We start from the raw sequence: 25,314 nt of genomic DNA, 5'->3' as shown, positions 1-25,314 counted from the left end.
CCTAGCCAGTGGCTCAGTGGATAGAGCATCGAACCCTGCAGTCCACAGGTTCGATTCCAGTCAAGGGCACACACCTCGGTTGCAGGCTCGATCCCTGGTCCTGGTCGGGGTGTGTGCAGGAGGCAACCAATCGATGTGTCTCTTTCGCATCGATGTTTCTCTCTCTCTCTCTATCTCCCCCTCCCTCCACTCTTTCTCTAAAAAAATGGAAAAATATCCTTGGGTGAGGATTAACAAAAAATAAAAGTAATAAAATAAAAAAGGGAAGACTGTGGCTTCTAGCGTAATCAAGCCCCATTCCCCAAGGTGTTGCACGTAGCTGACATCTCTCTACTAGCTTGGTATAAAGAGCAGACCATTCTTCCCTCATGGCTGCCTGCATGACGGATAAAAGCTGGGAGAATTACAACTCCTGAACTCACAGTACAAGGCCCCAGAGCCAAGAAGCCAGATGCCAGGAAAAGAGGGCCAGATGCCAGACAATTCAGTGGGAAAGCCAAAGAGCCCAGACTCGACGTGTTATAGCAGGTGTGGTCAAGGCCTCATGCAAGGGAGGAAAAGGAGACACAGTCTGATCTTTCGTGTCTTGTCTCATACAGGACAGGGGCCATAGGTATCCTCAGATGACTAACAACAGAGAAAAGCCACCGGCAGTTTTGCAACCATGTATTGCACATCAACCATGGGAGAGGTCCTGTGCAGGGCACAGACACACATAGCGGACAGGGCCTGATTTCAAGGCTTCCTGACCTCGTCATCCACCTGTCATCCATCCTCGCAGCCAAGTGGACAGTGCTTACTGAGCTAGGCGCTAGGGAGACCAAGAAGGCAAGAACAGGGAAGGATCTGGAAGGATTAGATACCATTTACTTGAAAGCCACTAGGAATCAATTCATTTCGATTAAAACCCCATATGACAGAAGAAACCAGACTCAGAGTGGTTAAGTAGCTTGTCCCAAATCACAAGGAGAGTAAGTGCCAGTCTGGGATTTGAATGAAGCTTTGCCTGGCTCTGAGCCTGTGCGCTTAATAAAATAATCATCATTACACAGTTAATTAAGTATAATGAGATAATTGGTGACAGAGGTAGAAAATTCACAGGAAGCATGGAGAAGGAGATAATTTTGTATAAAAAGGAGGTAGTCTTTGAGTTTTCCTAGTGGACAAGCAAGGAAGGAAAGTTTCAGGCACACATAATAAACATATGCAGCGGTATTGGAAAACGGGGGGGGGGGGGGGGGGGTAATACCTGTGGGAGAACAATAGGAGGAAGACAGGGGCCTGATCACGGCAGGCTTTGCAGACCAGGCTGCAGGGCATCTTTGAGAGGCCACTGACTCCTGCTGCAACCCAATCACCCTCCAGTCTGGGAGCAGAAGCCTTTCTGGGGGCCTCTTTGTCCCTCAAACTCCTTGCAGTGGCTGCCTGTGCCAGCCAAGCCTAAGGCCTCCTGTACACCCAATCCCATCCTCCGCAGGTCCCTGTAGACTGTAACGTACTCCAAAATTCTGCTGACAGACTGAGGACAGAGGACCCTGGGAACCCAACACCCACAGGCGTTTTCTCAGTCTACTCACAGTTTAGAGTCCAGCTTCAGGAGGAAGCCCAGCCGATCATACTCTGAAAAAGAAAAGAAAGCAGAAAACGTCACCGAAGGCAGGCCCCTGCGGACACTAGCAGACGGCCTCCCTGAGACATAGGCCACGGGGACAGACAACGGCTTCAGAGAACAGATCCAAATACACAGCCACAATCAAATTTACGTCACAAAACCCTTACTGACCACCTGTTTTGTGAAGGACCAGGTTCAAGCCAGGTGTTTACCAGGACGCCTAGGCTGACCAGTCCTCTGCTGGTTTATAATTGCCTTCCTGTTTAAATGTAGGGCTTGAAACTTAAATTAAGAAAACCACAAAACCGGACCCCAGGAAAAGTAAGAGGGTCAGAAGTAATCTCTGCTTCCTCTAAGCTCTAAGCACAATTTTTGCTCAATCAGCCACATTAACTATGGGGAGAAGATGTGGCAGCCAAGGGGTTCTCAAATCATGTCACTGATTCTCTTCATGACAATCACAAAGAATTGATAGATCTGCCCTGGCTAGTGTGGCTCAGTTGGCTGGGCATCGTCCCATGCACTGAAAGGTTGCTGGTTCGATTCCCAGTCAGTCTGGGTTGTGAGCTCGAGCCCCGATAGGGGGTGTGCAGGAAGCAGCTGATTGGTGTTTCACTCTCACATTGATGTTTCTCTCTCTCCCTTTCCCTTCCTCTCTCTCTAAAAATAAATTTAAAAATCAATAAAAAAGAATTGATATATCCGATTACATAAGAAATAGAAAATTTAAAATAAAATCCAAAAACAAATTGATAAGATGGTTGTAAGAAATGAAAAATTGTTAATATTTTATTTAATTCTTTATATCTTGCCTCATTCTAAAATGAAGTTGAAGTAGCTTTAAAAAACAAACAAACTGTATGAAGTACAAGGTTTTAAAAAGAAGAAATAAGGGAGCCAAAAAGTAAATAAGCATAGGAAAAAATAATAAAATGCAGCCAGGACAAAAATACCCAAAGTGGATATCCTAAGGTCCTCTGTGCTTGCCAGAGGAGGATTAAAGATCTGTTCCCCCAGATTTCTCACAGCTAAAACTAAATGCAAAGAATTGATATAAATGGTTTACAGCAGGCGTCCTCAAACTACGGCCCGCGGGCCACATGCGGGTGTTTTTGCCGTTTTGTTTTTTTACTTCAAAATAAGATATGTGCAGTGTGCATAGGAATTTGTTCATTGTTTTTTTTAAACTATAGTCCGGCCCTCCAACGGTCTGAGGGACAGTGAACTGGCCCCCTGTTTAAAAAGTTTGAGGACCCCTGGTTTACAGTGTCCACAAATAAACCCGGAGGATCACAGTTATTCCTGATACTAAGACTTGAAGGAATCCCTCTGTGTCCCCAAAAATATTTGTAGACAGAAAAATACAGGAAGTACCATAGAATTGTTTCTTATAACTTTGTTCAATGATTGCAGTGAGTGTGTGTGTGTGTGTGTGTGTGTGTGTGTGTGTGTGTGTGTGTATAGAATGGCTTCATCAAAATAAGGGTTCTATGAATGCAGTTCTCAGCTGACCTAGCTTCATATGAGGATAAAACAGAACACTCAAGACCAAACAACTACGTGGAAAAGACTAGGCAGCAAGGCCTTCGAGGAACTCAGACTTCAGTAAGCAATGAATGACCAAGACAGGAAAGTCACACCTACTGGCAAGTCCCTCCCCAAGTCATTCTGCAACCCTGATTAAGGCCACACTTGTGTGCTTTCATAAGCAGCTAAGCTGTGGTGAGAGAATAATTCCTCTTCTTAGAACTGAAGATACTGACTAGGACACACAACTCAACAGAAGTCCTGCCTCTCAAGAGCACAGGCTTGGGCAAATGAAATCCTTTCCTCAAAATAATTCTGGTTTTGCTCTAAATCAGATAAATGGACTAGAGGCTTAGCTCAGTAATAATCAGAACTTAAACTAATAAGAAAAACAAACACACAAAAAAGGTTTCAATTGAAAAACTAAACTAAAAACAAAATTTGCAAAAAGTTAGTTTCCAAAGTTGAACCTTCTCAACAATCCTGTTGTATCATTCCATGGAAAAGAAAATTTCATTAACTTGCCAAACACCTGTCGCTTTCCCCCAGGTAATCATAACCTTGTGGCAACTGTCCTGCTATTGTTCCTCAGACCTGAGCTTTGACCCCCTTGGGCCCGCTGGATGTAGGATGAATCCACACTTTGGCTGATTCCTTCCGGAGGGGCCAGAGAATGTTTTCTCCCTGTTGCAAACTCAAATGTCAGGGGCCAAGCAAGAACATGAGATAAACGAGGGAAGTTGGAGAATGTAATACCATCCCAGAGCAGCTCACATTATTTATTTTGGTTGCATTAAAAACAAATTGTTGAAATGTCTTATTTTAAACCACATATTTTCTGTATGGTAACCTTATCGGTGGTTTAGTTTTCCATGGCATCTTAAGTTGTGTTTTACACACACACACACACACACACACACGCACGCACGCACACAAATTGCAAAGTGTTCTTACGTGTTTAATATGCATTTCTAAAGAAATTATGTCCCCTCCATGTGGAGCTCTCTTAAGAGAAAACTATATTTTCTCTCTCTTAAGAGACACAATGACCAGAAACATTTCATTTACTCTTTAATTTAAGAAAAGGTGTGTGTGTGTCTCAATGATGATAAATGGGGACTGACACTGGCTTCAGCCAAGAGGGAAGGGCGTCCATCTGGAGACCGCACGCCTTGTCTAAGTGGCAGCCTCGGCCAGCTCCAGCTAACAGCGAACTGTGCCAGGCAGCGATGCGGGCCCAGCAATGCCACATCTTCTGGATTTTTCAAAGCCAAGAATCTGGATCTTTTAAGATAAAATCTCTCCATTTGTAAATACTGGCAACAGATGCAAGGGGAATTTAAAGATTATGAGGCTGAGAATATGCGCGTGGGCAGAACACAGCCAGCAGGCTAACCACTGACCAAGTCTGTCCTAGGCGGGCAGCTCACGAGGGCTGCAAGCACTTCTCTTTTGCGGCTGCACGCAGTACCTGGTCAGTAAATATTTGTCGACTGTTATCAGGATTATTTGGTCACAATGTTCATAAAACCAAATCAAATTAGTCTACCCAAATGCCAAAAAGAAAGCTTCAGTCAAGCCTCTAGAATGGTAAGTTTCAGACACTACAGTAGGGTGCTAGACTAAGATGCAAATTTTCAAAGGAAATATGTGAATACTTGTTATACAATTCCAAAGGCCCTCCCCACATCAAGTATAAAAGTAACTGGTTGTGCCCTAACCGGTTTGGCTCAGTGGATAGAGCGTCGGCCTGCGGACTCAAGGGTCCCAGGTTTGATTCTGGTCAAGGGCATGTACCTTGGTTGTGGGCACATCCCCAGTAGGGAGTGTGCAGGAGGCAGCTGATCGATGTTTCTCTCCCATCGATGTTTCTAACTCTCTGTCCCTCTCCCTTCCTCTCTGTAAACAATCAATAAAATACATTTTTTTTTTTAAAAAAAGTAACTGGTTGTGAGATGAAGGGAAAAAGGATTTGAAGAGTTTCTTTGGAGAGAGCAGTATTATGAACGCCACCTCTCCTAAGGGGCAGAATGGATAGTACACACATGTGTCTCAGTCAAGCCTGGTGAGGGAAGCTGAACATGACCATTGAAGAAAGGGGACACAATGGACTGCCAGCTGCCTGGCTTCTACCTGACAAGTGTAAAGGCCACGAGACGATCTGACTGCGGAGGAGCGAGCTGCACTGGAACTGGCTGGCACTACCAGAATTTGCTGCAGAAAAGGATGCACGAATGAGCTAGTGGGGTTGTTTTAGGTCCTTTTAAAAAGGTCTGCCCAGTGGGTTGACAGGTCTTCAGCGACAGTAACTGGGGAAGACATAGGGAGTCCCAGGAGTTGCAGAAGGAGCGAGTGACAAGGCTTTGGTGCGTGCATTACCCACATCCGGGAACTGCAGAGGGGAGGTCCCAACTTGGAGGGGGTCTTCCAAATGCCTACATAACACCCCACAGGAAAGCCAGTTCAGAGAGTGCCAACACTAGCTTTTGTCTTTTCTGCTCACAGCCTCTCTTTCCCTTCCCCACCAATTCCAAAGAGGCCAGAAACAGTAGCCAGCAATGGGGGAGGAGTGGAAGGAGAAACACAAGCAGGGTACACCCCTTTCCTGGGTCAGGCACCACTGGTACTAAGTCCTAATGCGAGGAGGGGAAGTTACTATAATTGAATAAATTGAAAGCTATGACGATTACAAACGTCTGGACATTCTAATTTTGGACGTGGTGACTCAATGTGACCAAGGGATTCTTATTACCTCAAAGGTAACAACAATTCTCTGGACTTCCTACACTGAAAACAGTGTAAGGGCACAGATGGAGACAAAGTGAAGTTGTCTGTGCTTTGTCCCCTCTAATGCTCCCACGTTCAATATAGTGGTTGCACTAACTTAGGCAAACAGGACAACTGAATGGTTCACATAGCCAAAGGGTGGGAAGGGCCAGGTGCAGAGAGCTCAGGGATGACTAAGCGTGACTGGAATACTGTTTGCCGGGATTGTTCTGTCTGTTCCTTCCCGGTGGTTCTTTCCCTGACTTCCAGTTCTTTCCTCACACAGTCGCACCGATCAGCTGAGCCCTTAAACTCCAGTTCGGAATTACACATTTCTCAGACTCTGACTCGCGTTTCTCCCCCACGGGACCAGGATTTCTACTGAGGCATGATCACTAACACTGTGCTTGCCGTGTCGAAAGACTGGTGAATGAACAACACCTTCTCTGTTAGCCCAAGAGCCCCATATCTGTGCTCATCACCAAATGTTTGGAACTTAATGCATTTCTGCCATTAGTTGCTCAGGAGTCTGTCGTGCACATCTATTGTTTATGTCCTCTTTTTAGAAATAAGCCCCTTAAACTTCTTTCAGGGAACTACTCTTCTATCATTGCTGGCAACTGGCGAGACTGTCCATGAGTTTTCCCTACTCAAAGCGTAGATGCGTGGCCAACGCTAGGTTGGTTGGACTCTTTCTTAAGCTGAGTGGCACCGGGAGGAAACTGTGCTGAAGAGAGGGACCACTGTTGCCATCTAGATTCCTGGCACTGCCCTTCATGTCCTTTTTGAGGGCCAGCTGTTTGGCTTTTAATTTGATTCTGGGGGTACCCATGTCTTCACAGTAAATTCCTTTATTTTATTTTATTTTTAGTTAGCCAGGGTCAGTTTCTGTTGCTTACAATGAAACAATCCTAACTTTGTATGTTCTGTTTCTCTAGCACCTAATTAGGGTCTGGGACAGAGTTGGTGTACCATAAGTGTGCTGAATAAATGGAAGAAAAAACGGAGTAACCAAATGACCAAAGGAGACTAACAAGGAGCCTTAAGTCCTGGATTCTTTGTCCTCCTCCTCCCTGGACTGGGAGGGGCAATGCTAGCAGTGCAGCAACAGAACTGCTGCTTCTCCTCATCACTGCTTCTCCGATCACCTTGTACACTAGTGCTTCCCTGGCTCTGGCCATTCTTGGCTTTTACTTTGTGGTTCCCCCTCCCCCCCTTCTTTTTTCTTTTTTTTAATTTCAGAGAAGGGAGAGAGAGAAAAACATCAATGATGAGAATCATTGATCGGCTGCCTCCTGCACACCCCCTTGGGGATCAAGCTCAGAACCAGGCATGTGCCCTTGACTGGAATCAAACCTGGGACCCTTCAGTCCACAGGCTGACGATCTATCCACTGAGCCAAACCAGCTAGGGCTGTGGTTCCCTTTTGATGACTCCAAATTTTCCACGGTAATTCTCTCCCATCATTTATTAAAGCCTAAAATTTAACTTTCTCCAACAAGACTTTAGAGGCTCCTGTGTAACCAGCAATTGCCTCATCTCCAACACAGCAGGGATCTTTCCTGACAAGCATTCTACTCTCGTATTCATAAGCTGTTACTGAATATGCCACATGTTCATAGCTGTTACTGATGGTCTAATCTGTGCAGTTCCTCACGGAGTCCCCAACCAGAGGAAAGCGTAAGTATAATCTTACATGTAAACTAGAGCAGAAGCAATCAGGAAGGCCCAGGCATGCTGCTCTGCGAGTACAGGGCACAGCCTCTTACCATCGGGTTTGGGCCAGGCTGTGGGTCCCACAGCACCTCACTGTGTACAAATGTGTTCTTTTTTTTATTTTTTTAATATATTTTTACTGATTTTTTTCACAGAGAGGAAGGGAGAGGGATAGTTAGAAACATCGAAGAGAGAGAGACATCGATCAGCTGCCTCCTGCACACCCCCCACTGGGGATTTGCCCGCAACCAAGGTTCATGCCCTTGACCGGAATCGAACCTGGGACCCTTCAGTCCGCAGGCCAACGCTCTATCCACTGAGCCAAACCAGTCAGGGCACAAATGTGTTCTTGATTGTGAGTTCAGCTTATCCAGTGGAAATGCTATTTGGAGTCTATCAACTCTCAGGGACAATTCTCTGGGGAAGCTGGCAGTAAAGCCCAGGTCACCCTGGAAGTCCGCTGATCCCAAATCTGTAGTAAGAACAGAAGACTCTGGGACTCCCAGGTCCTGGCAGTGTGCACCAATGTGCACTTACACTCTCCCAGCATCTGAGGGGACACTACTCCCAGGTGTCAACTCAGCAAGTCTGCAGCTGCGCAGTGAAGGAGAGATGTTTAGTCTGGTGGTTTAGGCTTTCTGTCTCAGCCAGGCTGGAAAGCCCAGCATTAACAAAACCCGAGCGAGGAGCACATGTGTGTCCTTTGCCTGGCTCCAGGTGGGAAGTGGCATCAATGATGCAAACCTCTGCTCTTCTCCTTCTGCACCTGCACCAAGTCTGACCTGTGAATGCATAAAATGCTTTTCAGACACCTAAAGCCTTTGAAATTAATCACTAACTCTTCCATTGCCATTTCAAGGGATAGACTGGTGTTCTAACTCGTGTAAACTCCTAGGAGGTTCAGAAATTGGACATAAACAAAAGGTGTGTATGCACCTAATGTTCAGAAATTGGACATAAACTAAAGTGTGTATGCACCTAATGATGAGACTTCTCTGTTTATAAGGCAAAATGAACAGAATTACAAGAAGAAATACACAATGGGTCTCCTGTCATCACAATGGAAACACATACACCACTGGAAAACCAGGCTCACAGTCAGTGAGAATTCAGAAGATGTGAACAGACAATTAGTAAATGTGAACTAACTGATATAGAGTACCTTACATCCAACAAGTACAGAAGGAACATTCTTTTCAAGCACATATGAAAACTGACATTTTCATACGAACATTTATGAAAACTGACCACCTGTGAGGCATAAAACCTGACAAAGTTATGAATATGAAAATAAGCTCCTTTTAATTCAATATTTAATATATTCCGTAAAATTTTGTATTGCATTTTGCTCATCATAATTCTACAATGTAAAGAAGATTAGAAATGTTTTCACAATGCCCTAGTTAGATAGCTTAAGTCCCCTCCTGCTCCTCTCAGCATGGTGTAAAATGTTACCCCTTTTTACCGATGCTCTCATGTGTCAACAGCGGCGAGCACTGTAACACAGTGAGATCCTATTCCGGGATGAAAGGAGACCCTGCAAGTTCCCTGAGCCCAGGGTCCTATTCTAGGCTCACCTTCATGCCACTGAGTCCCAGAATGGAATTTCAGGGACTACATGTGTACGTCATGAGCCAACAGTGCTACTGGCAATTTTGGTCCCCAGGGATCTACTTCCTTTTTTTGTCCTAAAGAACCACCATCAATTCCCTCCACTGTGCTTTTGCACGAAGCAGGTGCTTACTAAATAACCACTGCTGTTGACAACAATGAGTATGTCCCACGAAGACCAGTCTGAAGACTTACTGAGGTATATGAAGTTTCGTTTACGGGCTAAAACTACGGACTTCGTTCTATCGGAAAACGGCAGTGCTTCATACTGGAGTACACAAAGCCAGGGAGGCAGGACAGGCCACTGGGCAGGAGAAGCTTTGCTGCCAGCTTTTCTTGAAAAGGGTCTCTGGCTCCAACCTCCGAGCTATGATGAATTGCTAAGTGCAAAGGGCAGAGGGCGAAAGAATGTGGACCTATCTTAACCAAAATAGGTCCCTCATTTCTGAAGAAATGGCACTGCACAGTCTCTGATGGAAGTCATGAGCTATATTAAACATAAACAATGTATGTCATGGTTTGGGTGGAGGAGGAAGTTGGCGACAGTTACAAATGGACTGTTAGACATGCCGGACAAAGGGAAAAACTGAGGGGAACTACTATTTGTTGAACATGCTGTGTAGTCAGGACCTCCGCCTACACTCTCAATTTACTCCTTACAACCCTATGAGGTAGGTATTATCTCCGTTTTACAGATGAGGAAACAGAATTAGGGAGGGGAAATAACACGCTCAATATTCCCAACCAATTAGTGGATTAGCTGGGATGTTGCTGATCCAGCCCAGGTCTGACTCTGAAGCGTCTTTATGTTATGCCACACGGACACTCAGAGGAAAGCAAAGGGGACCCTCATATTAGAAGAGCAGCTCCCATGGGAGCGATCACCACCTATTTATCTCCCACCCCCACCCCAGGGTGGTGTCAAAAGGCCCTAGTCCTGCCCACGCATGAATTGTGGGAATCCACAGAGGCCTGAGAGGGGCTGGCCAAAGTGCAAACAGCTCCCACATCATCTCAAGTCAGGGAAATAAATCAAAACGTAAGATCAATTAATCAAAGACAAACTAAAATAGGAAAAGCAGTTTTATAAAATAAACACAGGAAAATCCACTGACCTAGACTAAATTAACTGACCTAGTAAATAACGTGGAGGCTCACAAACTGAAACCCAGCCTCAAATGGATGGATGTTGGCATGGGGGAAGGGAGAGGCCTGGCAAGAAGTCCCTGATAAGACAGGGTCCCCTGTGACGAGGAGCCCTCCATCCAAGCACCGCACGGCTCTCCTGCAGTGTGACGCTGCTGGGGCCAATGGGCAGTGGAGGGGAGAAGCCCATCCTGGTGAAGGCAAAGTGGTCATGCACCAATTTCCCCTCTATCCCGGGAAAACAGCAGCTGTTTAGAGCTGGGCATGCAGTGATTTCAATTCAATTCAATTCAATTCATGATTATCAAGTGTGTCCAGACCATGCCAGGGCATCCTGCAGGAGAATTATGAGGAAGAGCATGCCAAAAGAACAGCTGGGCCCTGCACGGCGTGGCTCAGTTGGTTGGAACTTCATCCCATACACTGAAAGGTCCTGGGTTCAATTCTCAGCCAGGGCACATACCTCGGTGCAGGTTTGGTCCCTAGTTGGGGTGAATATGAGAGGCAGCCATTCGATGTTTCTCTCTCTCCCTCTCTCTCTAAAAAGGAATTAAAAAATCAATAAACGTATCCTCAGGTGAGGATTAAAGAACAACAAACAGCTGTGCCAGGAAATAGTTTGTACCTTAAACTTCATGGAGCTTGCCTCCTAGTAGGTAGGTAAGTATAAATAACCACCAAGCAATTATTACATAAAACCAGACAGTGTCCCTCTCTCCAAACAAAAATAATTTTATTTTCCCCAGCTGTAGGAGTAAAACATGCTTACTGTAAAAATCGAAATGTAAAAAACTCACAAAGAATAAAGTGAAACTCTTATCTAAAGTTAATTGCTACAAACATTTTGGTGAACATCTTCCCAAAAACCTCTTTCTAAAAATACATGTGTGAAGGTGCATATATAATTTTACTTACATGTGGTCTCAATATACATGGTTTGTTTCTGTTTTGTTCACTCAACAATATCCTCTTCTGTGTCAATAAAAATAAAATCGCATCATTTTCAATGGCCCCATCGTATTCCACTACATCAGTGATGGGCAACCTTTTGGGCTTGGTGTGTCAAACTTCGCCAAAAAACTGAGCATAACTCGGGTAGTGTGTCACTTTGAGGAAAAAACTAACTCCAAGACTCTAGTCGCAAATGTTTCATCCTCAGGAGCAGCAAATGTTTCATCCTCGGCATGCGGCCGCGTGTCATCAGAAATGGCTACGCGTGTCAGTGCTGACACGCGTGTCATAGGTTCGCCATCACTGCACTACATGGATGTGCTATTATTTATGTAATCCTTTTTTATTCATTAAGCAATGGACATTATTGTTTCTATTTTTCTATTCTTCATTCAACAAATATTTACTGAGTATCTACCAGTATTATGTACTAGTACTGTTTTAAGTACCAGGGACACCGTGATGAACAAGCTAGGCAAGGTCCCTGGCCAAATGAAGCCTACATTCTAGGAGGGAAGACTGACAGCATACAGTATATAAACAGGTAATCTGAAGGAAGGATGAGGGCTAAGAAGGAATAAAGACCTACCTTCTCAGAGAAAGTCTAGGTGTCAAGAAAGCAGACGACTTTAGATAAAGTGGTCTGGGAAGGCCCTCCTGCAGAGGTGACATTTGAACAGAAACCTGAGTCAGGCAAAGCAGGAGATCTGAGCAGTCTAGGCAGAGGAAACAGTGACCACAGAGCCCCGAGGCAGGAAGAGGCCCAGCACAGTCAGGGAAGAGCGGGAGTGCCAATGTGGTTTGAGGTCGGTAGGGGCAAATAGATAACGCAGAGAGATACTGAAGTAGGAGCCAGCAAGTAGGGAGGGCCCTGTATGTCACAGAGTTTGGATTTATTTGAAGGCAACCATAGAGTCACTGGAGAGATTGCAGTGTGAACAAGATATGATTTGATGTACATTTTAAAAAGATCACTCTGGCTACCATGTGGAACATGGACTGCTGGGAGGCAACAAATGAACACAGAGAGACCAACCAGTTAGATGTTCACTTGTCTAAGGGAGAGATGAGGGTAACCTGGACAGGGGTGCCAGAAAGAAGTGGCTGCTCAAGGACACCCTGTGAAGATTTTAAAAAGCAGAAAGGGGTGAAGAAGAGGAACCATCAGGAAGATTCCTAGGTCGTGGCTTCAAGAGTTGGGTAAATAAGGAAGAAAAAATGGGAAAGGAACAAGTATCAACATACAGATATTATACAATTCATTAGATTTATACTTAAGTATTATGGTTTGGGGGGATACTTTAAAATGTTTTTTTAATTTTTGATTTTTCATTGTTCATCACTAGTATATAGAAATACAATTAATTTTTTGTGTGTTTGGGCTTTGTATGCTGTCATCTTGCTAAACTCAGTTATTAGCTGTAGGAGGTTGATGGGTGTGTTTTTTTAAGATTCCTTGGGATTGTCTATGTAGACAATCATGTCACCCATGAGGAGGGTTAATGTTATTTCTTTCTTTCCAATAATGTATGCTTTTCATTTCTTTTTGTACTGGTGAGGACGTTCAGCACTGCTCCTGCCCTTAGGCGGAGGGCAGTTTTTTCCATTGAGTATGACGCTTGCCGTAGGCTTTTTGTAGATGCCCTACATCAGGCTGAAGAAGTTCTCTCCTCAGCTTGCTGAGAGTTTTTCATGGGTAGTTTTTTTTTTTAATTATATGTTTGTCAGATGCTTTTTCTTCACCAATCGACATGACCATTTGTTTTTGTTCTGACAGTTAATACGTTAGATTACATGGACTGATTTTTTTAACGTTAAACCTTTCATTCCCAGGATAAACCCCACTTGGACAACAAATCTGGGAAGTTTTTAGCCATTATTTCACCAAATATTTCTTCTGTACGGCAATCTTTCTTTTGGGGAGTCCAATGACACAGATGGTAAACCTTCTGATATTGTCCCACAAGTCACTAAGGCTCTGTTCAACTTTTTAAATCTTTTTGCTGCTGTTGTTGTTCAGATTGGTTATTTCTATTGCTTTATTTTCAAGTTCACTGGTACTTTCCTCTGTCATCTCCATTTTGTTATTGAGCCTATTCAGTTGAATTTTTTAAATTTTGGTTTTTGTATTTTTCCTTATATCTCTATTTGGTTCTTTATTTTCTTTTTATTTTTTGGCTAACACTCTACTTTTCCATTCATTTCAACAGTGTTTGCCCTTAGTTTTTGGGAGCATTTTTATAACAGCTACTTCAAAGTTTTTGTCCGCTTATTCCAACATCTGTATCATTTCAGCATTGGCATCTCTTGATTGTCTTTCCCATGCAAGTTGAGATTTTCCTGGTTCTTCATCTGATGATTACTTTTTGATATTTTGAATATTACGTTATGCAACCTTAGTTCTTATTTAAATCTGGTAGAGAATGTTATTTTTTGTTTTACCAGATAATCAACCAACCAGGTTGGATTTAGGTGGCAAGTTCTGACCAGCCTTCTGTGGGTTGTGGTTTCAATACCAGTTCCATTTTCAAAACCTGTTCAGGTGTATCTTCCGTATGCACCACCAGCGTCCACTCTGGGACTCAGGCCGTGGTCTATTCCTAAGTTCAGTTCTCGAAGTCTTTGTTAGGTTGGTAAGAATCAAATGCACTCTTGAGAATCACATGCACAGCTCAGGGGTTAGCCTGAAAGTTCACCAATAACTTCCTGGAGTCACTTTCCTGATATCCTCCCTCTGTTTCCTCCTGTACTTTCCAATTTATTGGGCTTCCCCTTCCCAGTCCTCTGGCCAGAAAGCTGGGATTTTCGTTACCATATTCTGCCACCTGTTTCCTGAATTATACCCAAATCTGGGGCAAGCAGCAAGAAGGCAGAGAGAGAGAAAAGCAACCAGATTTCACGTCACCCTCTTAAGGTTACAGCTCCTTTAATTATAGAGAAAGGTTTCCCTCCCTGTTTTAGATGCTTGAAGGCCCCATGGCTGCCACTGGCACTTCCACCACCACCGTGGGACTGCCTGGGAACCAGGGCATGAGAGAACAGAGCAAAAAACAACCTACAGGCCCGGCTGGTGTGGCTCAGTGGTTGAGCATATACCTATGAACCAGGAGGTGAGGGTTTGATCCCATGTCAGGGGCACATGCCTGGGTTGCAGGCTTGATCCCCAGTGGGAGGCATGCAGGAGGCAGCTGATCAATGATTCTCTCTCATCATTGATGTTTCTCTCTCTCTCCCTCTCCTTTCCTCTCTGAAAGCAATAAAAACATATATTTTTAAAAAACAAAAAACTCGCCGTAACCAGTTTGGCTCAGTGGATAGAGCGTCGACCTGCAGACTGAGGGGTCCCAGGTTCGATTCCGGTCAAGGGCATGTACCTTGGTTGTGGGCACGTCCCCAGTGGGGGGTGTGCAGGAGGCGGCTGATCGATGTTTCTCTCTCATCAATGTTTCTGACTCTCTATCCCTCTCCCTTCCTCTCTGTGAAAAATCAATAAAATATATTTAAAAATAAAAAAATAAAATAAATAAAAAACAAAAAACTCTGGGATTTCCCCCTCTGTTCGAGCCTTAGAGCCCCTTTTTTGCCCCACAGTCATAGCTAGAGGTCTTCTGGAATTCTCTCTGTGCCCTGGTGTCCACTGCGGGGTTTTGGGCTTTCTCAAGTCCATGACATGGGACCCAGAAGAAAAATGAGAAATTCACTGCCAGTGTCTTTTCCCCCAATTTATCTGCTACTATTTATATTTGGAAGTCCTCAAATAGCTGCTAAATGCTTTATGTCCAGGCCTTTAGCTGCATTCAATGACAGAGATAGATTCTTATACTAATACATGTATCTTGACCATATACCCTGGTGTGGATATAAGCATCATTCATGCAGGCAACATACCTAGGGGAGAAACTGCCACATCATGGGGTATATTCAAATTTTGCTAGTCTTTTCCAAAGTGGTTGTAACCAATTTATCCTCTGACCAGTAGAAACTCAGTTTCCACTGTACCACATCATCACCAACACTGGAACATCAAGCCTTTTAAGTTTTGCCATTTTGGTATATGTGTCATAGTATCTCACTGTAATTCTAATTTGCATTCCCCTACATACTAACTCAATCAAACACCTTTTCATAGGTCTTTGGCTATGTGGATTTCCTCTTTTGTGAAGTGCCTATTCGTTCTTTTACTTGTTCCTATACTGCACTATTTCTTTATTCCTATTGATTTTTGTAGTTCTTTATTCTGGAAACAAGTCCTTGATTGGTTATTGGTGCTGTAAATACCTTTTTTCACTCTAGATTGCCTTTTCACTTTTAATGGATCTTCCAATTAACAGAAGTTCTTAACTTGAATGTAATAAAATTGATTACTCTTTCCTATATGAATAAAACCATTATCTGCCTACTTTGTCTTAAAGTGACTTCACCTGTCTCAGCATTTTGATCGGGGACACCTCAAGTATATCAGGCATGAGACTGCAAGATGGCAAAGGAGAGCCTGGCCAGCGTGGCTCAGTGGTTGAGCATCGACCCATGAACCATGAGCTCACTGGTTCGATTCCCAGTCGGTCCCCAGTAGGGGACATGCAGGAGGCAGCCAATTGATTATGTTTCTCTCTCATCGATGTTTCTATCTCTCTATCCCTCTCCCTTTCTCTTTCCTAAAATCAATAAAAATATGTTAAAAAAAAAAAAAAAAAAAGATGGCAAAGGAGAGAGTATAGGCTCCAGAGCTAGACAGAGATCAGTGCCCTGGACAGACTGCTTCACCTCTTTAAGCATTAGTTTCTTTATCTATAACTAAAGATATGTTGTCTACCTTGCAAGATGTGTGTAAAGCATTCAGCACACTGTTGGCTTACAGGAGGTCCTCAGTAAACAGTGGTAGCTATGACCATATTCTCTGCCACAATTGCCTGAACCTCATGGCTGCTTTGTGAAACATCTATCTATTGCATCCAAGGCTTAACTGTTCTCAGTAGGCCAGCAAAGTAACACTGTTGTTTGCAAGCAGCACCCACCACCATCTTCAACTAAACACAGGCTTAATGCGGAGATGCTTTTCTGACAAAGTAATGTCGTTCCGGGGCTCCCACAGGGATACCGTGGCAGCAAGTGAAGAATCACAGTAACCTCTTTCTGCTCACTGCCTACAGCACGTCGTGTGACAGCCAAGCCCACATGCGCCTGGTGACTGTGTAAAAGGGGCAGGTGTGCCAATCTGTGTGTCCTGCACTGTAGATACACGGAAAAGCGGGAGTGTGCGGCCTGCCTGAGTTTGGCCCGAGTGCAAGTAAAGAAAGTACACGACAGAGTGCGCCTCCTGGAGGGTGTGCGTGGAAGTGTGCAGTGCGGTGTGTGTCCTCAGGAAGCTGTGATGCCCTCACCAGCCGGGCTTTCTGCTGGAAGCCCTGGTGGTTATCTACTCCAGCACACCCAGAGCCTGGCATCTCTCTGCGCACTCTGCTCCGCTCTCTGTGACAGAAATCATACCTGTGTATACACCTGGACCACTCTGAGTGAGGAAAGAGCATCTCCTACAAACGCTGCAGTGCACCCTTTAAAGCCACTAGCAAAGTCTTCTGGGTGTTGTATCCCACTCTGCTTCCCAGACCCTGTCTCCCTAGAAAGGCTCCTTGAGACTTCCCCACAATCCTGAGATATTCCCCTGCCCACCCCCAGACACCCCCCACCTCTTGAGGCTCCACTTCAAACGTGGCCAGTGTTGAGTGCTGAAAGGGCGACAGAAGGCAAGGAGGAACTGGTACCTGAGCCTAGAGTTTGTCCAGCGGAGTCAAAGGATAGAACCACTGAATCTGCAACACAAGAGGACAAGTTCATTTCTTTCTCCTTCTCACAGTTAGAAAGCAAGCTCCCACGGGCTCTGCCCAAACCCTCCCCAAGGGAAAATCAACTGGGATGGAATTCAGCTGCACAGACAGCCTCCGCAGGTCCATGCCTACCCGTTCACTGGGCCCGGAGGCCCTTGCTGAGCCCCGCCCCGAGCCTCCTGCCGCAGGGAGGAACATCTCAGGGCAGAAACAGGCCCTGAGTTCTTGAGAGGCATTTTCTGCCAGATCAGGGGACATATTTACTTCTTTTTCTTTCTCACAGTGAAAATAAAATTTCAAAAAGCAAAAGGAAACTTCCCTCCTGCATCTAGTTAGACACTAACATTTCCCTGTGAATTCTCCCTTTCTTTTCCAATTGTTTATTATTTCTTTTCTCCAAAAGGCTTAAAGTGGCCCATAGGAATTTATAGTACACAATGGAATTTAAAAAATGAAGTCAAAGAAAGGAAAAACATTAAATAATTGGGAAATGTTAGTGCACAAAATGCATGCCATGAGGACCTATACAAACCCTTTAGCTAGAATCAAGGAGGCCTGAGCTCCCAAACAGCCAAAGGAGAATACGAACACTTACAAGATTCAGTGCCCACATTCATTCATTCAACTGTTCAGGAAGTATTTATTAGGCATCTACTATGTGCAAGATACTATACTTTGAGATAGAGCAGCAAGCAAAAGCAGCGCGGTCTCTACCCTCATGGATCTACCTGCCATCAGTCTAGAAGAGAGAAAAAGTTACCAAACAACAAATCACTCAACTAAAAACTAATTCAGCAAAAAAGGAAAGAATGCTGTGAAAGTTTCTGTTTGGAACCAGGCCTAGTTTAGAAGGAGAATGGATGTTGGTTAGAAAGAAGTGACACTTGAACTAACAGCTGAAGAAGTAAGGGTTAAACCTAGCGAGAATGGAATGGGGCACTCCAGGCTGAGAGAATGTCCCTTGTGGAGAACTGGAGCAGATGTAACAGGGTGCTTCAGAGCAACTGAACGACCAAAACATAAAAGCAAATACTCTACAGTGATCAGAAAGAAGTTTCTCTTCTGGGCCTTAACAAAGGGAGATGAAACATGATGTCAAAGACTGTATCTTTTACAACATTCCTATAATAATAAGTAATTGTGAATCTTGAATGGCTGTTTCTTATAACATGAACCAATAGAAACGATGGCATAAAGCCAGTGTACAGTTCAATAAAAACAATTATAAGGGACACCAAGATAATTTAAGGGCCAGGATAACTCAGAGACTCCAGACTTAAAAGAGATCACACTCAAAAGGTTCACTCTCTACAAAAGAATGGGAGTTGAATGGATATAGGACCAGTGTCTATAGCCACACCCCACCCCAGCATTATTCTTCAGATCTCAATTAGTATGTCATGTTCTCTTAGTGCACATGGAAATATGACACGATAGTTACCATCACTGTCAATAACATCTATCCCCACTGCTAGACTATAAGCCCCATTAAGACAGACACTGTATTTGCTTTTTTTCACTGCTACGTTACCAGGGTAAGATCTGGCACTCAATAACTACTGCTGAGTAACAATCCCAGAGAAATGAATGGACCATATATCCTTCAGGCAATCTTTCACACTCCGCCCCCCTGCCCCTCATAACCAACTGTTTATAAAGAAGTGGGTGGCAGAGAACTAGAGGGTATGATTTTTATAAGAATCCAGAGGTAGGTATTCTGTATTGCTAGTTAAGGGCAGATCCATATGCTTTGAAACCCACATCTTTTTACAAAACTGTAGAAGCACAATTAAGGACACTTAGCTGAACAGATAGGTGACCATCATATGGATACAATCAACATCTAACTCTTACAAATTCTACTTCTTTATCACTGTTTCTCACATCTGTCTCCTCTTAATGCTATTGCTGTTTCAGAAAAGAAGCCCTTGACTCTCCCCCGACCATCGCTCTCTCTGAGTTTCATTGAGGTATAATTTACATACTCTAACGTTCACTCATTTTAAGTGTACAATTCGATGATTTTTAGAAAATTTACAGAGCTGTGCAACCATCACTTGAAGACTGAGAACATTTCCTTCACCCTGTGCCCATTTACCGTCACACCTTGCTCCCCCACCTCTCGCTTCAAGCAACCACTCATTTTCTTCCTGTCTCTATAGATTTGTTTCTAGACATCTGCCTATTTTTTGCTGGGACTGTTCTGATAGCCTCCTAACCACTCACCTACTGTCAACTTAGCCCACTTCCATCATCCTTTATACTGATGCATGGCTTTTCTAAAAGGTATACCTGACTGTGCCTTTGCTTTTGATTAAAATGCTTCGGTGGTTCCCCATAGCCTATACAGAAAGTCCAAGCTCTAACATTCATGTTTTTCACCACCTTGCCTCATTTGCTATCTCTAATATACCTCATGTTCTAGATATGCCAAACGACTTCCATTTCCCCAAAGAGCTATGTACCTCATATTTTCTACATGGGACATACTGTTCTGTTTGCATGGAAAAAACAACAACACCCATGTTTCCAGTATGACCCAACGCAATCATCCCTCATCTGGAAGCCTCCTCTGATCACTTCTGCGCATTCTCTTCGTTAGGCCATCACTGAGCTGCTATTGTGGCATTATTATATTGTGCTATAATCCTTGTTTACTTCTCTTTTCTCTCTCATTAAACTGCAAGTTCCCTGCGGACAAACATTGTCTGTTCCTTTTGAGGCTTTGGTGTCTAGCTCAGTGACTCACACACAGAAAGTAGTCAGTATGTCTATTAAACAAAGGAATAAACTAGCCCTGGCCAGTTTGGCTCAGTGGATAGAGCGTTGGCCGGCGGACTGAGGGGTCCCGGGTTCGATTCTGGTCAAGGGCATGTACCTTGGTCGCGGGCACATCCCCGGTGGGGAGTGTGCAGGAGGCAGCTGATTGATGTTTCTCTCTCATCGATGTTTCTAACTATCACTCTCCCTTCCTCTCTGTAAAAAATCAATAAAATATATTTTTTTAAAAAAGGAATAAACTAGTAAATGCCCTTGCTTTCTTTCAAAGGTGATATCGCCTGAGTGATATTTCACAGGTTGGGGGAAATCCATGATGCATATAAATTCTCATTCAAGTCAACCTTGAACTGGCCTTCAGAGGTTCAAGCCTGGCCTCATCCAGGAAGGTACAAACATTCCCACAAATCAGTGCGGGGGGATAAGAAAAGAGTCCAAGGAACTTTCTAGGTGAGAGATCACACTCACCAGAAGATTAGGAAAGGCTTTCTGAGGAGCTCACTGCCCAGATTAACAATAAAAACAGCATCTCAAATTTTTATTGCACTTGACAAGTATTTTTCTAATGGTATTTTATCCACTTTGTACTCACAAGCAGTCATGAAATAAAGTCTTAAACATTTCCATCTAATCGTAAAGAAAAAAGGCTAAAAGTTAACTAAGAGACTAAAACTTAACTAAGACTAAAAGAATAAAGACAATGTTAACAATGTTAACAAATGTTAAGAATTATTGGTGGTGTTCATTCTCTGTACTCCTGAAAAATTTCTACAGTAAACATACATTACTTATATCATCAGGGAAAAAGTTAAAAAAAGAACTCTAATCCAGCTCTAGGTTTTAACCTCTAACTCGCTGGTATCATCCAGAAGGATGGAAGGTTCTCGACCACTTTCACTGTGCAGCTCTTCTCCTTAGTTACTGAGGTATCCTGTTTCATGCCACTTACTAGTAAATATACCTCAGCTACACCAATTCCTAAATAGACTGAGCTTTTCAAAAATTCTTCCCTCCTTCCCACAAATATTATCAGGTACCTATTATGTGCCAGACATGCCTCATTTTATTGCGTGATTTATTGATTAAAAAGAGCGAGAGCAAGGGAGCGAGGGGTGGGGGAGAATGAGAGAGAGAGAAGCATCAATGTGAGAGAGAAACATTGGTCAGTTGTTTCCCGTACACTCTCGACTGGGGATGGAACCCACAACCTAGATATGCACCCTGACATCCAATCCACAACCTTTTGGTGTATGGGATGATGCCCTAATTAACTGAGCCGCCTGGCAAGGGCTATTGTGTTGCGTTTCTTTTACAAGTTGAAGGCAAGTCCTTCTACCGGCAAAAAAGATTACAACCTGCTTTACTGTGATGTTGCTTCATTACAGTGGTTTGGAGCCATATCTTCGAGGTATGCCTGTAACAGATAGGGAGCCAAGGAAGAGACAGTTTTTGCCTTCTAGCCAAGGAAGACAGACAAGTTAATATCCACTTAAAGTGTGACATGGGAAAGCGAACACCAAACAGATGACAGCCTTCCTGGAAGAAAAGTCAGAGTTTTCACAAGTATCATTTCCAGCGGCAGTGGGTTGTGTCTTTAAACTGCAGAAGATGCAAATAAGAGAGTAGAAATTTCTGAAGGCAGTTAGTGACATATTCATGTTTTGTGTAAGTTTTGGTGTCACTCTGAGCATTAAAGCCACAGACTTGAGAATCCGTTTGGCCGATTATTATTTGTGTTTATTCTAGAGGATGTACGATCCCTTTAGTTATAAACCACTTTGACAACGAAAGAGAAAATTCAGTATTCAACAAGTTGAGAAGTTTGTTTTGCAAGAAACAGAGCAAGGATAATCAGACTTCTCAGGTAACGCATATGTCGTTTTTACTCAAGCGGCCCAGGCTCCAGCTGTTCCTGGCTCACGGGCCAGAGGTGGCCATGTGGTGTGCTATACAGGTGACCGAACAGAATTCCAGACCAGAGTCCAACGGAGCATTGCTGCACATGACTTTGTCCAACGAGGAAACCTAGCATTTACTGGAAATCTTTTATTACGGTCAGATGTTTCCTGTGTCTGGTTTCTGAAGCGGGTAAAAGGAGTATAAAGAAAGTATGAAGAATGGGGCTCAGTCTTTCCAGGCATTGGAGAGGCTTGCAAAGCTCCAATTATGCAGTGAACAAGCTACATTTTCAGATCCCACCTGTCATGGTATACATTCAACACATATATTCTGTTAGCTACCATGTGTATGTCTTAGAGATGCAAGAATTTTTAAAAAGTCCCCTCAAGTAGCCAACAGGTAAAATAAAAACACATACAAAGCTAAGCATTCTATAGTTAACAACACTGTATTGTACACTTGAAATTTGTTAAGAGAGCAGATCTTAAATGTTCTTGCCACACGTATACACACACACACACAAAGGTAACAATGTAAGGTGATGGCTGTGCTAACTAATCTTATTGTGGTAATGTAATCATTTTATTATATATTTGTATGTTAAATCATCACATTGTACACCTTAAACTTACACAACGTTATTTGTCAATTATATCACAATAAAGCTGGAGAGAAAAGCTAAGTATAATATATAGGGATGGAAGTAATGAAGGAGATATTTCTCTGTTCATTCATTTAACATATTTATTAAGCAACTACTGTACTTCACACTAGACTTAGGGATACAATTGTGAGCAAGAACAAGAATGTTCCTACTCTCAAGAAATTTATAATTTGGTCAGGGAGGTTAAGAAAACAAATAAACAGCACGACTGGTGTAGCTCAGTGGTTGAGTATCGAGCCAGGAACCAAGAGACCACCGGTTCGGTTCCGGTCAGGGCATTTGCCCAGGTTGCGGGCTTGATCCCCTGTGGGGGGCACGCAGGAAGCAGCTGATCGATGTTTCTCTTTCATCAATGTTTCTATCTCTCTATCCCTCTCCCCTCCTCTATCTCTAAAAAATCAATAAAATAAAAGGAAAAAACACACAAGTAAACATATAAATGAATAAAGTGATTTCTGACAGTGATAAGTATGAAGGCTATTCAACAATGTAATAGTGGCCGAGGGTGGAAGTACAGGCAATACTAGACAGGGTGTTTCGGTAAGGATTCTCTGAGGAAGTGACATACAGGCTGAGACCTGAAGACAGGAGCCAGCCAAGAAAAGATCAAGGGTAAAAGAATTCTATGCAGAAGGAAAAGTAAGCTGTGGTACATTTAAGGAACAGAGAGATGGCCAGTGTTGCTGGAACACAGAGTGTGGGAAACACAAGAAGGGTGGGAAATAAGATCAGAGAGGCAAACAGGAACCAGATCCATAGGGGGCCTTGTCGAGGAGGCCATAGAAAGATGTCTGCATTGTATCTCAACAGCAGTGAAAAACTTCTGCTTAAAACCAGGGGAGTAACATAATCTGATTTATATTTTTCAATATAAACTTTGATTGCTGTGTGGGAACTAAATTGACTATCCTGGCAACACAGTTTATTAGAAGCCATCTTATTTTACTTTCTCCATTGCTTAGATCCTGAGAGAAACTAACCGCTCATTTAAGCCCCTCAATTTCTTCCCTAACCCCAATTTCAAACAAACAAAACCTGAGTAATGAGATTCCTGAAGATACACAGAGAGAGAAAAAAGAGAGGGCAGAAAAAATTTAAAAAGCATTAATTTATGGGAATGTGGTATAAAGAACAAAATCAGTGAAGTAATAATAATAAAAAAGATAGAGGAAGCCAGGGGTGGTGAGAATTGGTTACAAAAAGCTATATCCAAATGTGGCAAAGAGGTGGAAGAAGCTGATGGATGAAAAGAGATCCCAGAATTATTCATCAGAAAGGCATTTGTAACTTTAGTGGGAACAATTCTCTACAATGATCATACTTTGGGGATGCAGCTATGAATGAGTTAAGTGGAGGCTACTGATATAGACTTTTTTCAAGAAGTTTTTCCTTAGATTTATCTCGTTAATTTAACTTACCAAACATACATGGAGTTCTTACTAAGTTCAAGAGACTGTATGACAAGATTAAGCATAGTCCCTGGCATGAATTTATGAACTATTAAGAGGGTAACACAGAGGGGGGGGAGATAAGAAATCAAACGAAGGACTTGTATGCATGCATATAAGCATAAACAATGGACGCAAAACTCTGGGGGGTGAGGGCAAGTGTGGGTGTGGGGTGGGGGGGGTAATGGTAAGATATGTACACATATAATACCTCAATAAAAAAAAAATATATATATATATATATATAAAAGAGGGTAACACAGAGAGATAGAAGTAACGGCATCACAAGCCTTTAAAGTTGCGATAGGAGTTCAGATGCAAGAGAAAGAATTTTCGCTGGGAGAACCTGGGGAGACAAGGAGGAGAGAGTATGTGAGCGGGTATGGGATGACCTGATAGGACAGGCTGTGCTGGGAGGGTGGGAACATCTAAGGAAAAGCACTGAAGCATGGAAAGTGAGGGTTGTGTGGTTTCAGGAAGGTAAAATCATACCTAAGCAATATATCACCACTTTCAGAAGGTAAAAATGCATCTGACTAAAAGGGAACTAGTCAATACAATCTGTTTAGACTTTCAAAAAAGGCTTTGACACATCAAAGACTATTTTTAAAAAGTGAGTCACCGTTACCTTGAGAAAGAAACTGCTCTGTCATTCAGGAGACAAAAGGCACTTGGCTGAGGATCAGGGGCATGACACCCCCTGGGACATCAGTACCCACAGGGAGACCAAGAAGCTGGGAGTAGCTGCCATCCGACTAGCCACTGCCCTCTAGGAGGTGGGGCAATGCAGGAAGGTGGCAATGCCTACAAATACCTGTGTGTGCAACAGAAGCAGCTGGGATAAAAATGGAAGGAGGCACGTGCTGAAACTGACAGCAGGATGACAGGATGAGCTTGGGAACTTTCCGGGGCATGGGGAAGTTTTAGTACTGATGCCCTAGAAATAAGAAAGGGATGAATTTTGCATGGGAACCATAGCTTGCTGAATCCTGATTTAGATTACACACACACCTCTGATCTTTTCTCAAACCCTTAAATGACAGATAAGATTGTTTGTTGTAGAGTCAAAGTACACAAGAACAAAGAAAACAAGAGAGGAGACATCAGGAACAAAAGTTTGGAAGCTGGAAAGCAAACAAATAGAACTGACTCAGCAAACCCATGAAAGCTGAATCCTATGCTAGTAGTGGGGAAAGCAACCTAAAATACACTACAGAGTTCCACAAAGACTCCATTGCTGGCAGCACCAGGTATCACTGAAAGTGGGAGAGAAGACAATACTGAAAACAATACACCACACTCAGGTGACTTTTCTTGATTCCTTGTGTCAGCTGATAGGCCAATAACTGGCCAATAATCAAGCAGTTCTTC

The 25,314-nt window shown here is 43.3% G+C and overlaps 1 protein-coding gene across 2 annotated transcripts in view; it reads right to left on the bottom strand.

Moving 5' to 3' along the window:
- The window catches only part of ST3GAL3 (ST3 beta-galactoside alpha-2,3-sialyltransferase 3), a 160,798-nt gene that overhangs the window by 85,327 nt on the left and 50,157 nt on the right, over window positions 1-25,314 (bottom strand). Inside the window, exons 3-4 of one of the 2 annotated variants that reach the window (XM_079778328.1) lie at window positions 17,092-17,139; window positions 1,578-1,620 (exon numbers count right to left, since the gene is read on the bottom strand). In XM_079778328.1, coding sequence (XP_079634454.1) covers window positions 1,578-1,620; window positions 17,092-17,139 — 91 coding nt within the window. The remainder of the gene's footprint in view (window positions 1-1,577; window positions 1,621-17,091; window positions 17,140-25,314) is intronic. The other variant, XM_079778329.1, reaches the window with a different exon arrangement.

Source organism: Cnephaeus nilssonii (genome assembly GCF_951640355.1).
Source record: "Cnephaeus nilssonii genome assembly, chromosome: 7".
Classification (NCBI taxonomy): domain Eukaryota; kingdom Metazoa; phylum Chordata; class Mammalia; order Chiroptera; family Vespertilionidae; genus Cnephaeus; species Cnephaeus nilssonii.
This window is presented reverse-complemented; position numbering and strand designations above follow the sequence as displayed.